The following is a 16144-nucleotide window of genomic DNA, read 5'->3' as shown; positions in this document are numbered from 1 at the left end:
TCACCTTGTCGGGGTGCACCACCAGCACGGCCCGGCGGTACTGCCTCTTCACCTGCTCGGGCGTCACCAGGTCGGCCATGCCCACGGGCGTCCAGCGGCTCTCGCCGTCCCACAGCACCGTGTGCAGCGTGGAGAGCAGGGCACGGATGTTCCGCTCCTTGCCCTCCGTCCAGTCCAGGAGCTGGGGAGACGGGGCTGCGTGGGCCAGAATCCCAGTCCTCCGCCCGCGTCCGCCCACAAGCCTCCGCCGCCACGGGAGAGGCCTGTCCCCTTCTGTGCGACCTCCCTGCCGGCCAGCACTCCCAGGCCTGCCGGACCGGGCTCTGGGGGCCGGTCAGCGACCCAGGCCACGGCCCACTGCGGCCGCCCCCAGCTCTTCCGTCGGCAGTGAGCACGCCGGGCTAGGGCGCCAGCAGAGGCCCGCGTGCACAGCAGAGCCTCCCCCAGGGCTGGGGCACTGGCCCTGACCAGGCGGGTCAGTGCGGCTAGAATTCCCGAGGAGCCAGGGGCCTCCACCTCCGCCTCCCACTGCCGAGCCTGCTCTGCGTCCACTGCCAACTCCAAGGCCACGCCCGGCCGGAGCGTCCCACTAGCCCTCACAGAGGTGCGAGCTGAACGGTGGCTGCTGTGGCCCCAGGAGCCTCGGCGCCAGGCCAGCCAGCGGCTGGACGCCCTGTGTGACCGGCCGCTCCCCCGCACACACCTTCAGCTTGAGCGGGTCCACGTCCCGCGCCTGGTCCTGCCGCCTCATCTCGGCGATGGTCCTCGGCCCCTTCTTGTCGGCCTTGGAGGAGAAGCCCTGGTTCGACAGCAGGTCTTCAAAGTGGTTCTCCGACACGCGCGGCTTCTGAGCTGGAGGGGGAGGGGTTGGACGCGGCTGCCGACCCGTCTGCCCATTGTTCCGAGTAGGAAGCACCCAGGGCCCCCCAGGTGCAAAGGTTGCTGCCTGGGGCTGACACCACAGCCAGGCCAGTTCCTGGCAGCACGGGCCTGGCCACCGGGCGCCCTCGGAACCGCCCCGCCCGGCGTGGCTCCCGTGGCATGGGCTCTGGCCTGCGCTTTGCCGGGAGAACCACGGAGGGGAGAGGAGACTCACCAAAGCTGGGGACGCGGACACCCCGCTCCTCGCGGCCGCCGATCACGCTGAAGCTCGGGGCGTAGTTAGCCCTCGGCTGTGCACAGGTGTTGGGGGGCGGCTTGGTCTGGGGGGCCCATGGGGCACCCTGGGCCGGGGGCCGACTTGTCTGCCAGGAGCTGCCACCCTTGGGAGCGGGGGCTGCTTTGGGACCGAAGCCCCCAGGAGCGAATCCACCGGGTGAGCCTGGGGAGACATGGGGAGCGCCCAGTCCGTGGAGGAGTCTGAGACACACACCGCACCCAGCATCCACCGGGAGCCGGGATGCAGGGAGCAGCCATCGGAGCGGCTCCCTGTGGGCGGGGGTGGGACACCACGGGGCTACGCACAGCGGGGCGGTCGGGTGAGCGTGGTTCTGCCTCCTGCGTGCTCGAGTCTGTGGGACTTTGTCCGGAAAGAGACTCAGGAACCCGGGGCCAGAGCGAGCCGGCACACACACAGCCGACAGGCAACCGACCTCGGCACAGCTCAGGCACCTGCCAGCTGCTCCGTGTGCAGCCACGTGCGCTGCCATATGCATGTGTGCACGTGTGCACACACGTATGCCCAGCTCTGTGCCATTTCACCACGCATTCCTATTTGTGAGAGCACTGGGTCCAGGTACCCATCTGTTCATCATCTCTGACTCACTTCAAGACTATCCAGCTGTCTGTCTGTCTGTCTACCTATCCGCCTGGCTATCCATCTATGTCTGTCTATCCGTCATGTCTATCCATCTGTCTATATCTACCCGAGTGTCTATTTGTCTGTCTATCCGTCTGTCTGGCTGTCTGTCTATCCATCTATGTCTGTCTGTCTACGTTAAGTGCTCTAGAAAGGAACTCAGAATGGAGCAGCCTCTGCGAGGAGCTCTGCTCACCAGGGCACCCCCTTCCCAGCTGAGGCAGCGTTTCCCGTGGGGACACCGAAGGCTCACTCAGCCACCAGCCCAGGTTGGAGAGTTTAAAGCTGCTGTGAACACGTGTGTACAGGCACATGCACGCCTCCGCCTCCAGCTCCCTGGGTGAACGCTGGTTGTATGTTGACGTTTATGAAACTGGCCACCCTCCCAGCAGCCGCAGTGAGCGAGCCTCCGGCCTCGCCCTCCCGGACCTCCCGGGCCTGGGCTCGCTGGCCCACGAGGCCCTGCTGGGCGTCTCCGCCGCCTCGCCCTCTCTGACGGGACGGCTGTGATGCTGTCACCCCATTCCCCCCGCCCCGCAGGCTGTTTTCAGGCCGGTCCACCCGCGTGCTGTGCCTGGGGCCCTCCCCGCAGGCGTTCAGAGCAGCTCGTCCCTCAGCTCCGGTGGCTCCTGCCGGGACTCGGGCCTGCCCGTCATCCCCTTCCTTCCCTGGCTCTGCGCTGGCGTCCAGGACCCGAGGAGCTGTGGTGACGAGCCCTCCGCTCCCAGCGGCGCCATGTGCACCCAGGCCTGGGCTCCACCTCCACCTCCTCCAGTGCTCCCCCGCCCCATCCCGGGAGCAGCTGACCCGCCAGGTCCTCACCCTGCACCCGGTGTCCAGCTGGCCTGTGGTCAGAGCAGGACAATGGGCATGACCTGTCACACGGCCCCGCAGTGCAGGCTGCAGGGGCAGGTGGGTGGCCGTGGTGCCCAGCCCCGCGCCTGCTGGCTGGCCGCGAGCAGTGCCCCCAGGTTTGGCGGAGGGTTTACTTCTTGGTGCCACCAGCTGCAGTCACGCCCTTCAGGCGGCGGGGACGACAGGGTGCCGGGCGCAGGCCGAGCTGGGCGCGGACGCCTCGGACCCGGTAAGTCCTCCCTCGGGGTCTGCGGCCCACAGCCCGGGCGCCAGGAGGCGGGGAGGCCCTCACACTCGACGGCCTACGCCAGGGCCACGCAGGGCTGGGCACCAAGGCAATGCAAATCTCCAGAGACCCCGAGACACTGCCACCTCACCTCCAGGGAACCTCAAAAACAAACTGCCTGCAGAACGGAACCTCCGGCTCAGCAGGCTGCACAGGCTGGCCCGAACCCGGAACCAGAAGGCTGCGGGCTCGGCCCCCAGCGGGAGGCGTGCGGGAGGCAGCCCCTGGAGGACTCCCTCACCACTGCTGTTTCTCTCTCCCTCCCCCCTCTCCCTCTAAAAATCAGTAACAGCATTTTAAAAAGAAATCCTTGCCTTTCACCCAGAGAGCAGCCCGTGGCGAGGGTGGATGCTGGCCTGCAGACGCCGCGGCAGGAGCGGGAGGCAGGGGGAGGGCAGGGGGAGGGCGGGGGGGCAGCAGACAGCAGGGAGCCTCCTGCTGAGGGACCTCGGCTTCCCACAAAGGCTCAGGGGCGCCGAGGAGGCCCCCACTCAGCAGGGGAGACGCTGGATCAGCCGAGCAGGCCTCCCCAGGAGACATCGCTTACAACCTGGAGTTCCGCCCGCCCGCCCCCTGAGGGAGGAGGCTCAGACACCCACACGCGTCTGGAGGCACCAAGGGGCCAGGGACACGGGTCCCAGGGCGCCGGTCAGCTCTGGGAGGTCTGAGGCCACAGGCAGGCATGACACTGGGGCCCCCACGTGGAGACCCGCCCCTCACACACCCAGCACCTGCGTGGCAGCCAGGTCCCCACGCGCTGCCACGGAGGCTGCTCCGAGGGTCACTGTGCCCCGGGCCTTGGGGACGGAGGGGAAGGCGAGGGAGTGGGGGGAGGGTAGACGAGTGCACCTCCCAGCACAGGCCTAGCACGGCGCCCCCAATCCGCCCGTGCACCCCCAACCTGCCCCGCGCACCCCCAATCCGCCCTGCACCTCACCTTGGAGGCTGGAGCTGAGGTCCCCGAGGTCTGCAAAAGGGTCTAGGCTCTGAGACTTGGCCCGGCTGGCTGGGGGGCCAGGAGGGGCTGGCTGGCCAGCAGGCGGGAGGAAGGGGCCTGGAGGAGGACAGAGGACGTTAAAGCAAGCGCCACCGAAGGGAGACACAGCCCAGCTCCCTGCGGAGGCTCCGCCGGCCTCAGCACACGGACAGGACACGCACGAGACCAGAGCTGCCCCACGGAAGACGCCCTGAAGCATAAAGACCCAAAACGTCCGTGTCTTGACTTGGTGATGCTGCTTCCTGGAACCCCTCACGTCTGAACATGCTCTGTGATATGACCGCTGCCCCCTTTCCCCCCCGCCCCCCGCCCCCGTTAATTCCTTCATCCTCTTCCATCCGGGGCCCACCCCACGACCTGTCAGTCTGCTCCATGCTCCCGTGCCTCTGGTCTATTGTTTACTGTGTTCGTGAGGCTCCACACGAGTGCGATGGTGGACACGTCTTCCTCCGATGGCTCCGGCCACTCAGCACAGTGCTCTCCAGGGCCCTCCACGCCCTCCCACAGGTAAGTCCCTTTTCACCGCTCAGAGAATTCCATGCGCAGACGGCCACAGCTTTTCTATCTACTCCCCAGAGGCGACGCACAAGATTTGTGCAGGAGCAGGCCTTCCTTCCCCGACTGCAGCAGCGGCTCCTCTGGCACCCGGGACCCGGGCTTCCCTCTGGGCCCAGGCCCCCCTCTCAGCCCCCCGTCATACGGAAGGCTGTCGGGAACGACATCTGGTCTAATTAGCATATTACACTTCTATTGTTATTGACCTGCTGACGGGCACTTGGGCTGTCTCCGGATCTCAGCTGTGGTGAATTGTGCTGCTATGGACATAGGGTGCATATATCCTTCCCGATGGGTGTTTCTGGTTTTTTGGGATATAGTCCTAGGAATGGGATTACCGCGTCAAATGGGAGTTCCATTTTTAGTTTTTTGAGGAAACTGCATACTGTTCTCCACGGCGGCTGCACCGTCTGCATTCCCACCAGCAGTGCACGAGGGTTCCTTTTTCTCCGCATCCTCGCCAGCACCTGTCGTTTGCTGACGTGCTGATGGTAGCTTCTGACAGGTGTGAGATAGTACCTCATAGTTTTAATTTGCATCTCTCGGATGATCAGTGATTCTGAGCATGTTTCCATCTGCCTGTTGGCCTCTGTATGTCCTCTTTCAAAAAGTGTCTAGGTCCTTTGCCCATTTTTAATTGGATTGTCTTCCTGGTGTTGAGCTGTCTTGAGTTCTTTATACGGTTTTTAAATTAACCCTTATCAAATGCATCGCTGTTGAACATAGTCTCCCATTCAGGGGGCTCCTTTTCACTTTGGCATTCTTTACAACAGCGTCAGTCTGAGGACACTCTAAGCGTCAGAAACTATAATGTCTGAGCAAACTGCGATACAGCCCGTGATCATCACTGAAAGCGGCTCCTCCTGGGGAGGGGCTCACAGGCTGAGAGGAGGAGGAACTTCCTGTGCGCAGAGGAACAGGAAGCAGTCAGCTCTCAGAGTGAGCTCAGCTGCAGAGTGGGACGCAGGCAGGAGAGGCCTCTACCCGGTGGGAACCGAGTCTCAGTGGCCGGCCAGCTCTGCTGAGACCGAGGCCGGGCCCCTGGGCCAGCCCGTCGCCAGGAGGTCCACGGGGGAGTGTGCCCGGGCCTCGTCACCGTCGCCTCTGACAGCCTGTGCAGGCAGTTCGCACCAGGACAGACCACAGACGAAGGAAGGACGGACGTGCAGCCAGTGGACGCAGGGCCTCCGTGGGCGGGGCCGCCCTCCAGAGGCACAGCAGCAGCAGGACCCAGAAACCACCGGACGCTGTGGTGAGGGGCCCACAGGAGCCGAGCAGGGAGCGCGTGGAGGGCGCGGGCGCCTGTGCACGCCTGCCGGCAGGACGCCCTGGGACAGCCTGGACATGCTGACCAGGGCGCGGCAGTGCCCCCAGGACCCCCGGCCTGGGAGGGCAGGGCTGTGTCGTGGCCACGTGGAGCAGGGGTAGGGCCGTACCGTCTGAGGCTGGAGCGGGGCCTGCCGCCTCGGCCCAGGAGTCCCATCCTCCCAGCAGGTCCGGGTGGCTGGCCGAGGCGGCCATCCCGCTGGGCTCGGCTGGCACGTCCCCTGGAGAGAGCAGACCATGTGTGGCCCCCGTGGGGGTGGATTAAATGGCTCCTATCCCCACCCCCCACGCCCACACACAGACACCACACAGACACACCCACACAGGAGCAGGGGGGACAGAGGACGGGGCCGGGCACCTGGCCGAGTCCCCGAGGGCCCAGCTGGGCACTCGTCTACAGCACTGACCAGCCTCCCCCACAGGCTGTGGAGGCCTCGCCACTGGAGGGACCGAGTGGACGGTGAGTGGGTGGAAAGCTCCCAGGACAACACAACGTGCCCCTCCGCAGAGGCTCAGACACCCAGCTCACGCACACGTGCACACACACGCACGGCACCCAGGACCTCTGCCCGCCTCCCCGGAACCTCGCCGAGCACGAGGGGACACCCGTGGCCGCCCCCGCCTCCGGGGGGGGGGGGGGGGGGGGGAGAAAGAGCCCCTGCAGCCCGCAGCCACTCACCCAGCCGCAGGAAGTCGGTGCTGCAGGCCGGGGGCGGGGCGCTGTGGGTGGACGGGAAGGACGCAGGCAGAGTGGCCAGAGAGTCTGAGGTAAGAAATTCACCCAAGAGGCTGGGCTTGGAGCAGGGCTGGGCGTCTGGGTCGGATGTCAGCAGGAGAGGGTCGAAGGGGTCGGCTGCAGAGACACCAGGAGCCAGCGAATGAGGCGGAGCGGGCACCCAGGAGCGCCCAGCCCAGAGCGCAGGGCCCACGTGGCTGCACGGCCTGGACAGATAACCCCCGGACCCAGGGGACCTGGCCTCAGACAAGCAGCCGAGGAGGATGACCGAGAAGGACGAGCTCAGGCTGGATGGGGTGGGGTGGAGGAGGGGACGGCTTCCGGGCCTGGCTGCAGCCCCGCCCAGGCCCTGGCAGCGCACAGACCTGGAGACCAACCCAATGGAACCCTCTCAGCTCACGTACCAGCTGCGGGGGGCCCACCTGTGGTGGGGGCGGGACTCGTGAAGAGCAGGGGTGTCTCTCCCCCGAGGAGATCCCCTGGGGCACCCTCGGGAGCAGCCTCCGTGGCTCCCAGGAGGCAGCTGAGCAGGTCGGCGTTGCTGGGGGGTCCCCCGAGGGCCAGGGGGGGCGCTGGCCCCGCCTCGGAGTGCAGCCCCAGCAGGTCGACGCCCTCCTCTGGCGGCCTGGGCTCCTGCGGCGTGGCCGGCCTGTGCGCACCGAAGATCAGCTCTCGCTCCGGGGCCCTCGCCGCCGGGCCTGGCGTGTCCTCGTCGGCCGTGTCCCTGCTCTCGGCGGAGAGCGCGGCCGCGTCCTCGTCTGACGGCTCGCTCTCCCCCGCGCCCGCAGCCGGGACGGACGGCGCCTCCTGGGCCGCGCTGCTCTCCGGGCCCGGCTCCCCGGCTCTCTCCTCTGAAAGAGACAGAGCGCTGACGGCGGCCACGCGGGCGGATGGCCACGGCGCGGACGCGGAGCGGGAGGGTCTGGGAGAAGCCGGGCGGCGCAGCCTGCAGGCCGAGGGCACGCGGCCCCGTGCGTACCCTGCCAGTCCAGCGTGTGCAGGAAGTGGTTGGTGTCCGCGCCGCTGCTCTGCGGGGACTCGGACTCCGTGGGCTCCGTGTCGGGAGACCCCGTCTCGGCGTCGTACTGGGCGCTGGAGCCGGGCTGCCTGGGGAGCTCGGGCTTCCCTGCGGGGAGAGGACGGGTCAGCAGCGAGCCCGGCCCCGCCCCGCAGCAGCCGGCAGTCCTGCTCGACCGCCGGGAACCTGTGAGTCCAGTCTGCACACAGAGCCCAGTGCAGGCTCGGACGCTGGCCTGGGTCACATATGCACACCTGTGTACACGCACACACGCTCGTGCACACACACGCTTCACAGCGCACCCCAGCGCACACGCACACCTTGGGCACTTGGCTGCCTTCACGTAAGGAGACGCACACCCAGCGCCCGCAGGCACAGGGTCGGGGAGAGCACAGCCCCCTGGTGGGCGCCCCGCCTGCGCTCCTTCCTGAACTGCTCGGCGATAAGAAGGCGAGGCGCCTGCACGGAGGAGGGTCGCCAGGAACAAGCTCTGGCGCCGGCGGCCTGGCTGGCCACGCTGGTCCAGAACGGGGCTCTGTGCCGGCTCCCAGTGCTGGGCAAAGGGGAGGCGCCGCCAGGTTAGACCAGGCCCTGCCGCGGGCTGCCGCCGACCCCCAGGACTCACCAAATTTAGACAGGACGTCCTGCTGCTCCTCGCGGCTGGAGAAGAGGATCTTGGGGTTCAGCCCCCGCATGCTGGTGCTCTCCCAGGGCGGAGCCTCCCGGCTGGGCCGGTCTCGCGGCTCCACCTCCACCTCGAGGCTCACTTGGAACAGATCTGGGTACTTCTCCTGAATGTCACAGGCGTCCAGGTCATACCTGCGGGGGCTGCACCATCAGGAACCTGGGCCCGTTCACAGCTCACCCCACGTCCCCGAACACGAGCACAGAGCAGCTCCGCCCTCGGGGTCTGTGCCGGGCGTGAGCAGCACCGGCTTGACAGAGGCCCCGCAATCGCCCGCAGGGAGGCGGCACCTGCCCCCGCTGGGAGCGAAAGGGACAGCAAGACGCCACAGGCCCTGGTCTCCACACGCCGCCAGAGGCAGCGGCCGGGGCCGGGCAGCGGGCGCACAGACGTGTCCAGGGCGAGCGGCAGCACTGACCAGTGACCGCGTCACCAATGGGCTCCGCCCTCCAGGGACCCGGGAAGGTCAGACACCTGAGGTCACCCTGCGACTCACGACACAGACACACAGGCCTCAGCGCGGGCGCGGGCCACCGCACCCACACCCGTGTGCCTCTCGTTTCACGCATCAGGGCAGTAAAGTGACAAAACGTGGAAACACGAGACAGCAGCAGGTTCCTGAGACCCGAGGTGTGGAGGGGGGCTCTGCCGTCCCCCATGCGGGGGGCACCCACCCAAACACGCCCCCAACAGGAGGGGCCACGGAGACACCGCACAGGGCTCAGCGAGGGTGGTGGGCCACAGCAGCTTCTCCACAGTACGGGCGAGTGACACCCTGGGTGGCGCTCACTGCTTCCTGCCTCCCGCCCCCTCTCCGCGGGAGACGCAGCAGAGTGCGGGCCGCGGTGCCCCCGCCCGCCCCGCCCCGGGCCCCGGCGCCTCCGGGCTGGGCACCTGCAGCGCGCGGACGACAGGGCCGGCCTCCCCAGCCGGAGCAGCGCCGCGGGCGCCCAGGGGAGCCGACACAGCAGGAGCCCCGCTGCCGCCAGGCGGGGAGGAGGCAGCCAGGCGGGGCCTGCGGGGGAGCACATGGCCTGGGCAGGTCAGCCCCAGGCACCACCCGGGGGCTGCCCATCGGCCTCCCAGCCCACTGGCCCAGGAGACTGGCCGGGCCGGGCCCCCGCTGACCCAGTAGCCAGTGAGGGCACAATGAGGGCTGTGAGAGGGAGTGGCCGCCCTGGACAGAGGGACAGGCTCAGCCACTGCTCCTGACACACCTGCCAGGACGCAGAGCACCGGTGGGGGGCAGGACCGCCAGCTCCCAACGCCGGACAGAGCCTGCGGGCAGCCTGCCCACACGAGGTCCCTAACCCCCCCGGCCCCACGGGAAAGCTCCACATTGTCTGAGACGCCCTCCACCCCCACCCACAGCCCAGCCCCCACAGGGCCCCGCCCGCCCTCCTGTCCTCAGCGCTAGGGGTTCCCACGAGGCACGCAGCCAGGGAGCAGGGGCAGGGGCAGCGGGTCCCAGGCAACCCCGAACCTCAGCCAAGTGGCGGTGCCAAGGCCCAGGCTCCAAGGAGCTGCTCGCCATGGACTTGTGTCCCGAGCTCCTTCCTGACCAGGTCGAGAGCCCACGGGCCCCGACTCTGGGGGTCACGCCCTCCGGTGACCCCGCCGCCCGCCCGAGGACGCCCACGCACTTGGCGAACTTCACGGTGGTGGCGTTGCGCGGCACGAATCCCGTGTGGAACTGGACCTGGAACATCTTCATGGAGGCCATCTGCGGGAGAGCACGGGAGCTGGGGGCCGGCCTCCGGGACCCGCCCCGAGCCCCGAGCCCGCGCCCTCCCAGTGCCGCCGCCGCCGCACCCTCTCTGACCGGGAGCCGGCGGGAAGGCGAGGCCAGAGGCCGGAGGGGCCGCGGCCGGAGCTCACCTTGGCCTGCAGCCGGCCCCCCAGCGTCGAGCGCGCGTGGTAGATGACGATGAGCACGTCCCCGTGGACGGCCGTGCCCAGGGGGATGACCGCCCTGCCGTCCTCGGTCCTGAAGTCCCTGCGGGGACACGGCCGTGAGCCGCGGCGCGGTGGGCGGCCCCCGGCGGCTCGCGGGCGGGGAGGGCCGCTCACCGCATCCGGTCGTACTCCTGGGACGTGGTGGCCACGCGCTCGTCGCCCACGTACACCTCGCAGAAGGGCCGGCAGCCGCTCCGCTGCTTGTTGAACAGCGGCACGGGCGTCATGACGACGGCCCGCACCAGGATGGGCTTGCTGTGCGGCGTGATGGGCTCCTCCGCCACCATGTCACACATGTACTCGATGTACCTGCGGAGACACGTCACATGGGCTGTGCACAGCCACACGCCACGTCACACGCATGCTCTGCACAAATACACACATCACATGCACTGTGCACACGTCACACACATGCCACCCCGCCCCCCCACAGGTTCCAGTTCCATCTCCTAAACTAATTTCTTCTCTGTTCAGAACGCTGTGCTATTTCATGGTGACTGAGGAGACGGGCCAGCTCGGAAACACGCTGGGATTTCCCGCCCCCTGCCGCAGGCGCGCCTCCTCTTCAGCGTCTGCCACTCCGCCCTGGGCTGTGGGGACCCCCGCCGGCAGCTCTGCGCTCCTCCTGCCGGTGCCGGGCCACACTCGGACGTCTGGGAGCGCCCTTGGGGCTCGAGGGCGGACTCCCCATCTCCGAGGCCTCGCCTGCCCCTGCAGCGGAGCCCTGGCCCCCGCTCACGTCCTGCTTCGACTGCGGACTGGCCACTGCCCTGACTCCAACCGCTACTCCTGCGTCTGAAGCTGGCTCCACTGCCTTCTAAGTAGCTCTGCGCACCCTCACCCTCCTCCTGGGCCAGGGCTCCACTGTTAGGCTACACCCACTAACAGCCTCCTCCCGCCCTGCCCGATGGTGAGCGGCTGCTCAGCGGGATCTCACGGCGGCCCTGGCCCTCGGCACAGCTGGAGTTCAGGAGCAAAAATGGCTGTCAGGCCCATGTGGCTCAGTGGCTGAGCACTAACCCATGAACCAGGAAGTCAGAGCTCAATTCCCAGTGGGGGCGGAGAGGGGAGGGTACGTGCCCAGTGGGGGCCTGCAGGAGGCAGCTGATGGGTGTTCTCTCACTCACGTTTCTTTCCCTCCCCCGCCCCATCTTTAAGAAAATCAATAAAACCCGTTTTTTAAAAAGACTTCCAGGCCAGCATGCTGGAAGGTCAGCAGTCCTTTTGCTCGGTGCCTCGCTCTTTCCAGTGACTCAGGACACAGCTGGTGGCTGGCTCCCTGGCACCAGCCCAGCCCTGGCACCGAGGTGGCCCCACAGCAAGCCAGCCTCTGCCCGCCCGCCCACTGTCCACAGGCTGTGCCACCGCCCAGGGCATAAGGAGTGGTCTAAACCCTCCCTCCCTCCCTCCCTCCCTCCCTCCCTTCCTTCCTTCCGGCATCACCGCCCACACAGGCCCGGTGCCGAGCGGGCAGCCAGAGTGCTTGCCCGTCGCCTCAGACACAGGCCTCGGCACACGTGCTACGAGGGCAGGTGCTGGGGACCAGAGAGGCACTGCCCGCCGCCCAGGGCCGGGGAGGCTGACTCCCACCGCCTGACCCTCTGGCCGGGCTCCTGGCGGCTCAGCAGGCACAGGCCTGGCGGCACGGGCAGGACTGGGGTCGCCACCTGGAGCCCCACCCACCCCACACCCCCTTCCGAAACCTTTCCAACCTCCAGGCACCGCACTCGGCGTCGACCCGGACGGTACCTTTTGTGGGACGGCCAGATGCCCGGCGGGCAGCGCTTCATGCTGAACATGTACACGGCGGCCTCGGCGGTGCTGAAGAGCCGGCAGAAGCACAGGAAGGAGCAGACGGCCACGGCCGACGCCGCTCGCCCGTCCTAGGAGAAGGCACAGACAGCCCGGGCTCAGCACCGCCTCCGGGCAGACACGGCCCCCTGGCAGAGCAGGTTCTCAACACGCAGACACGCCCACACAGGCACGTGTCTCCAACAGGACACGCTGGCCTCACTGCCCCCACGCGCACCCCTCCCTGAGCCCTCCCAGTGTCACTGCGGGTGACTGACCAACGCAGGACAGCTGTGCTAACCTCCGCGCCCACACTCGCTGTGCTGTGCCCACCCCAGCCTCTCTGCAGGGGGTAGGACAGAGGTGGGCGGGGCAGCGGCCTCGGGGCAGGGTGGGTCAGACCCCTGTGGGTGCTTCTTGAGGGGAGATGAGAATGCAGCTGGCCCTGCGTGCTGTGTCCGAGGGCAACCACCTGTGCGAGCAGCTTCCCCGCAGCACTGACGCCCCGGGGCCTGGGGCGCCCCCACGCGGGGAGACCTGCCGGGGGCACGCGCCAGCCCAGCGCCCCGCAGTCCCCAGCTCAGGGAGGGGCAGGCAGCAGGTGGCCCCCCGAGGCGCCCAGACTCACCGTGCAGTGCAGCACGCACACGTTCTTGTGGTCCTGCCGCAGCCACCAGTGCATGTCCCTGCAGAGGCTGTAGAGGCTGCGCAGGCTCGGGGCCCTCCGCGCGGCCCATCCGCACTCGGACACCTGCGGGACGGCCGGCTCAGCCTGACCCTCGCCGTGGGGAGGGCTCCCACCCCGGACCCGCCCTGCCCTGCCGGGCAGACACGCCTGGCCACGGGAGCCGGGAGCCAGCCCCTGCCGGGCAGACACGCCTGGCCACAGGAGCCGGGAGCCAGCCCCTGCCACGCTCGGGTCAGCCGTAAACAGCGCCCAGGACCCAAAATCCAGGGACCACGAAAACCACGTGGCCTCAGGTTCCACGGGCGAGCAGCGGGGAGGCCCGAGGCTCAGGGGTCTCTGCCCGTCTGCCCGACTCGCCTGTGTCCGTGCCCGTGTGCGTGCCCGTGAGGAACCCAGGCTGTCGCCGCGCCCGAAGCTGCGCCCCCAGGGCCCCGCACACACTGCCGGTGCCGGCACAGCCGGGGGCCGCGGGCGGCGGCGGGCGGGCACTCACGCGGTTGTGGAACTTGGCGGGCCGGTACGTGCGCGAGGACAGGTTGTAGACGGCGTAGTGTCCCGGGTGCTTCGAGTCCAGGAACAAGCGCACGTCCTCGATGTTGTTTTTGATGGCGGACTCCACGCCCTCCGCCGGGAAGGACATCACTGAGAGGAGACGGCCGTCAGCCGGGGCGTGGGCGCCGCGCCGGCCCGTGCCATCGCCGACCGGAGGCCAGAGGAGCCCGCGGTGAGAGCACCCACGCACCTGCGATCCGGGAGGTGATGTAGGATATGTCCAGGTCCCCCTTCGCGTAACTGCAACCAGAAGAACAGCTGGTCAGACAGGAAACACCCAGGGAGAGGACGAGGCTGAGCGCGCGAGTCCTGGAGGGGCCTGGGGTGAGCCTGTGTGTGCACGTGTGGTGTGTGGTGTGTGGTGTGTGTGTCCATGTGGGCGTGTGTGTGGTGTGTGTGGTGTATGTGCGTGTGTGGTGTGTGTGCATGTGTGCGGTGTGTGTGGGTGTGTGTGGTGTATGGTGTGTGTGTGTGATGTGTGTGTGGTGTATGGTGTGTGCGTGTGTGATGTGTGGTGTATGGGGTGTGTGTGATGTGTGTGGTGTATGGTGGGTGTGGCGTGTGTGTGGTGTGTGCATGTGTGTGTGCATCTGTGCGTGTGTGCATGTGTGCGTGTGCGTGTGTGGTGTGGGTGTGGTGTATGATGTGTGTGTGATGTATGGTGTGCGGTGTGTGTGGGTGTGTGTGGTGTATGGTGTATGTGTGTGTGATGTGTGTGTGGTGTATGGTGTGTATGGTGTGTGTGTGATGTGTGTAGTGTATGGTGTGTGCGTGTGTGATGTGTGGTGTATGGGGTGTGTGTGATGTGTGTGGTGTATGGTGGGTGTGGTGTGAGTGTGTGGTGTGGGTGTGGTGTATGATGTGTGTGTGATGTATGGTGTGTGGTGTGTGCGCGTGATGTGTGGTGTATGGTGTGTGCGTGTGTGATGTGAGTGGTGTATGGTGTGTATGGTGTGTATGGTGTGTGCGTGTGTGATGTGTGTGGTGTATGGTGTGTGTGTGCGTGTGCGTGTGTGTGGTGTATGGTGTGTATGGTGTGTGTGTCTGTGGCGTGTGTAGTGTATGGTGTGTGCGTGTGTGATGTGTGTGGTGTATGGTGTGTGTGTGTATTGTGTGTGTGGTGTATGGCGTGTGTGGTGTGGTGTGTGTATGGTGTATGGTGTGTGTGTGTGGTGTGCACTCACGGGGTGTGTGTGGGTCACTGCGTGTGAGTGCAGGCATGTGTGTGTGAAGCTGATGTCCCTGAGAAGTGGGGAGAGACAGGGACCCACACAGGCCGTGGCTCAGGGCCTGCTCCCGGGAGCTGGGATGGGGCCTGACAAGCAGCAGCAAACACGCCGGCCGAGCCTCTGACCCGCACCGCCGTGCCTGGAACCACAGGGGGCACCAAAGCCAGCGCCCGCCTGGCCAGCTTGGCTCAGTGGTTGAGTGTCAACCTATGAACCAGGAAGTCAGGATTTGATTCCGATCAGGGCACATGCCCGGGTGAGGGCTAGATCCCCATGAGGGGCGTGCAGGAGGCAGCCTATCCATGATTCTCTCATCACTGATGTTTCTCTCTCTCCCTCTCCGTTCCTCTCTGAAATCAATAAAAGCATATTCTTTAAAAAATCTATGAAAACAATTGTCATGACAATGAATTTACAGCTTAATTGAAAAGCGACACCATCTTGAAAATTCTCCCGGTGTAAGTTTCTCACTTGCTCAGGTCTAATGTTACGGCTCCCACTGGACTCAGCCAGGCAGGCAGGCTGAGCAGGGGTGGGGGGTGGGGGTCCTGCTGGCTTCATGGGCAACGGAGAGAGGAAGGGCGCCGCAGGCCTGGGAGGAGCCCAGCGCCGGCACACGGAGGCCATGGCCTGTCTAGCCGTGAACTGGCAGCACCCGGAGCCTCGGAGGCACGCAGGCAGCCTGACAGGTGAGTTCTAGAATCCACGTGCAGACAGCCGAGAGGAACACTTTCTCCGGGAAGGACGGGCGGACAGAGGCACGCACACAGACAGCAGCAGTGCCGAGGGCTGCGGACGTGCGGAGAGCACGGGAGGGGAAGCTCAGGGGCGGGGGGGACTGGGTCAAGGACGGGGACAGTGCCCTGCTGGCATCAGCAACAAGAATCAGTGAAAAGTCCCCAATAAGTCCTCGTAGATTGAAGACCGGGTGTGCACGAAAATCACTAAAAGCACACTTAACTTAGACAGCCTGAAGCATGTCTACTGAAACACAGCTAACCTTCCCACTCGGCAAAACACACAAAAGACGTAAAAGGGAGATTTGTGCTTTAATCAAAACCCAACAGAGCCGAAACCGGTGTGGCTCAGTGGATAGAGCGTCAGCCTGCGGACTGAAAGGTCCCAGGTTCGATTCCGGTCAAGGGCATGTACCTTGGTTGCGGGCACATCCCCAGTAGGGCGTGTGCAGGAGGCAGCTGATCCATGTTTCTCTCTCAAGGATGTTTTTAACTCTATCCCTCTCTCTTTCTCTCTGTAAAAAATCAATAAAATATATTAAAAAAAAAAAAAAAAAAAAAAACCAACAGAAAAAGACAAGGAACTGACCAGGGAAAACGGCTGTTTTTGTCTTTCCCACAAAATAAAACCTAAAAACCTAAGCCCTCGGCCAAGTCCAGGCGCAACATCGACAGGAGCTGGCGCCGTCCCACTGCACATGCCCCCGCGCCTGGCAGAGGCACAGACCCCACCCCCCACCCCCCGCCTGGCAGAGGCACAGACCCCCCCCACGCCCCCCCGCCTGGCAGAGGCACAGACCCCCCCACGCCCCCCCGCCTGGCAGAGGCACAGACCCCCCCACGCCCCCCCGCCTGGCAGAGGCACAGACCCCCCCACGCCCCCCCGCCTGGCAGAGGCACAGACCCCCCCACGCCCCCCCGCCTGGCAGAGGCAC

The 16144-nt window shown here is 66.2% G+C and overlaps 1 protein-coding gene across 2 annotated transcripts in view; it reads right to left on the bottom strand.

Moving 5' to 3' along the window:
• The window catches only part of GAK (cyclin G associated kinase), a 33013-nt gene that overhangs the window by 576 nt on the left and 16293 nt on the right, over positions 1 to 16144 (bottom strand). The window contains exons 12-27 of one of the 2 annotated variants that reach the window (XM_084878069.1): positions 13434 to 13483; positions 13185 to 13333; positions 12632 to 12754; positions 11962 to 12095; positions 10327 to 10521; positions 10135 to 10252; positions 9900 to 9979; positions 8197 to 8390; positions 7533 to 7679; positions 6958 to 7404; positions 6497 to 6670; positions 5928 to 6038; positions 3877 to 3993; positions 1097 to 1321; positions 704 to 852; positions 5 to 181 (exon numbers count right to left, since the gene is read on the bottom strand). In XM_084878069.1, the coding sequence (XP_084734195.1) occupies positions 5 to 181; positions 704 to 852; positions 1097 to 1321; positions 3877 to 3993; positions 5928 to 6038; positions 6497 to 6670; positions 6958 to 7404; positions 7533 to 7679; positions 8197 to 8390; positions 9900 to 9979; positions 10135 to 10252; positions 10327 to 10521; positions 11962 to 12095; positions 12632 to 12754; positions 13185 to 13333; positions 13434 to 13483 (2590 nt within the window). The remainder of the gene's footprint in view (positions 1 to 4; positions 182 to 703; positions 853 to 1096; positions 1322 to 3876; positions 3994 to 5927; positions 6039 to 6496; positions 6671 to 6957; positions 7405 to 7532; positions 7680 to 8196; positions 8391 to 9899; positions 9980 to 10134; positions 10253 to 10326; positions 10522 to 11961; positions 12096 to 12631; positions 12755 to 13184; positions 13334 to 13433; positions 13484 to 16144) is intronic. The other variant, XM_084878070.1, reaches the window with a different exon arrangement.

The sequence above is a fragment of the Pipistrellus hanaki genome, assembly GCF_964339955.1.
Source record: "Pipistrellus hanaki genome assembly, chromosome: 1".
NCBI lineage: Eukaryota > Metazoa > Chordata > Mammalia > Chiroptera > Vespertilionidae > Pipistrellus > Pipistrellus hanaki.
Note: the sequence above shows the minus strand (reverse complement) of the source record. Positions and strands in the feature narration are given on the sequence as shown.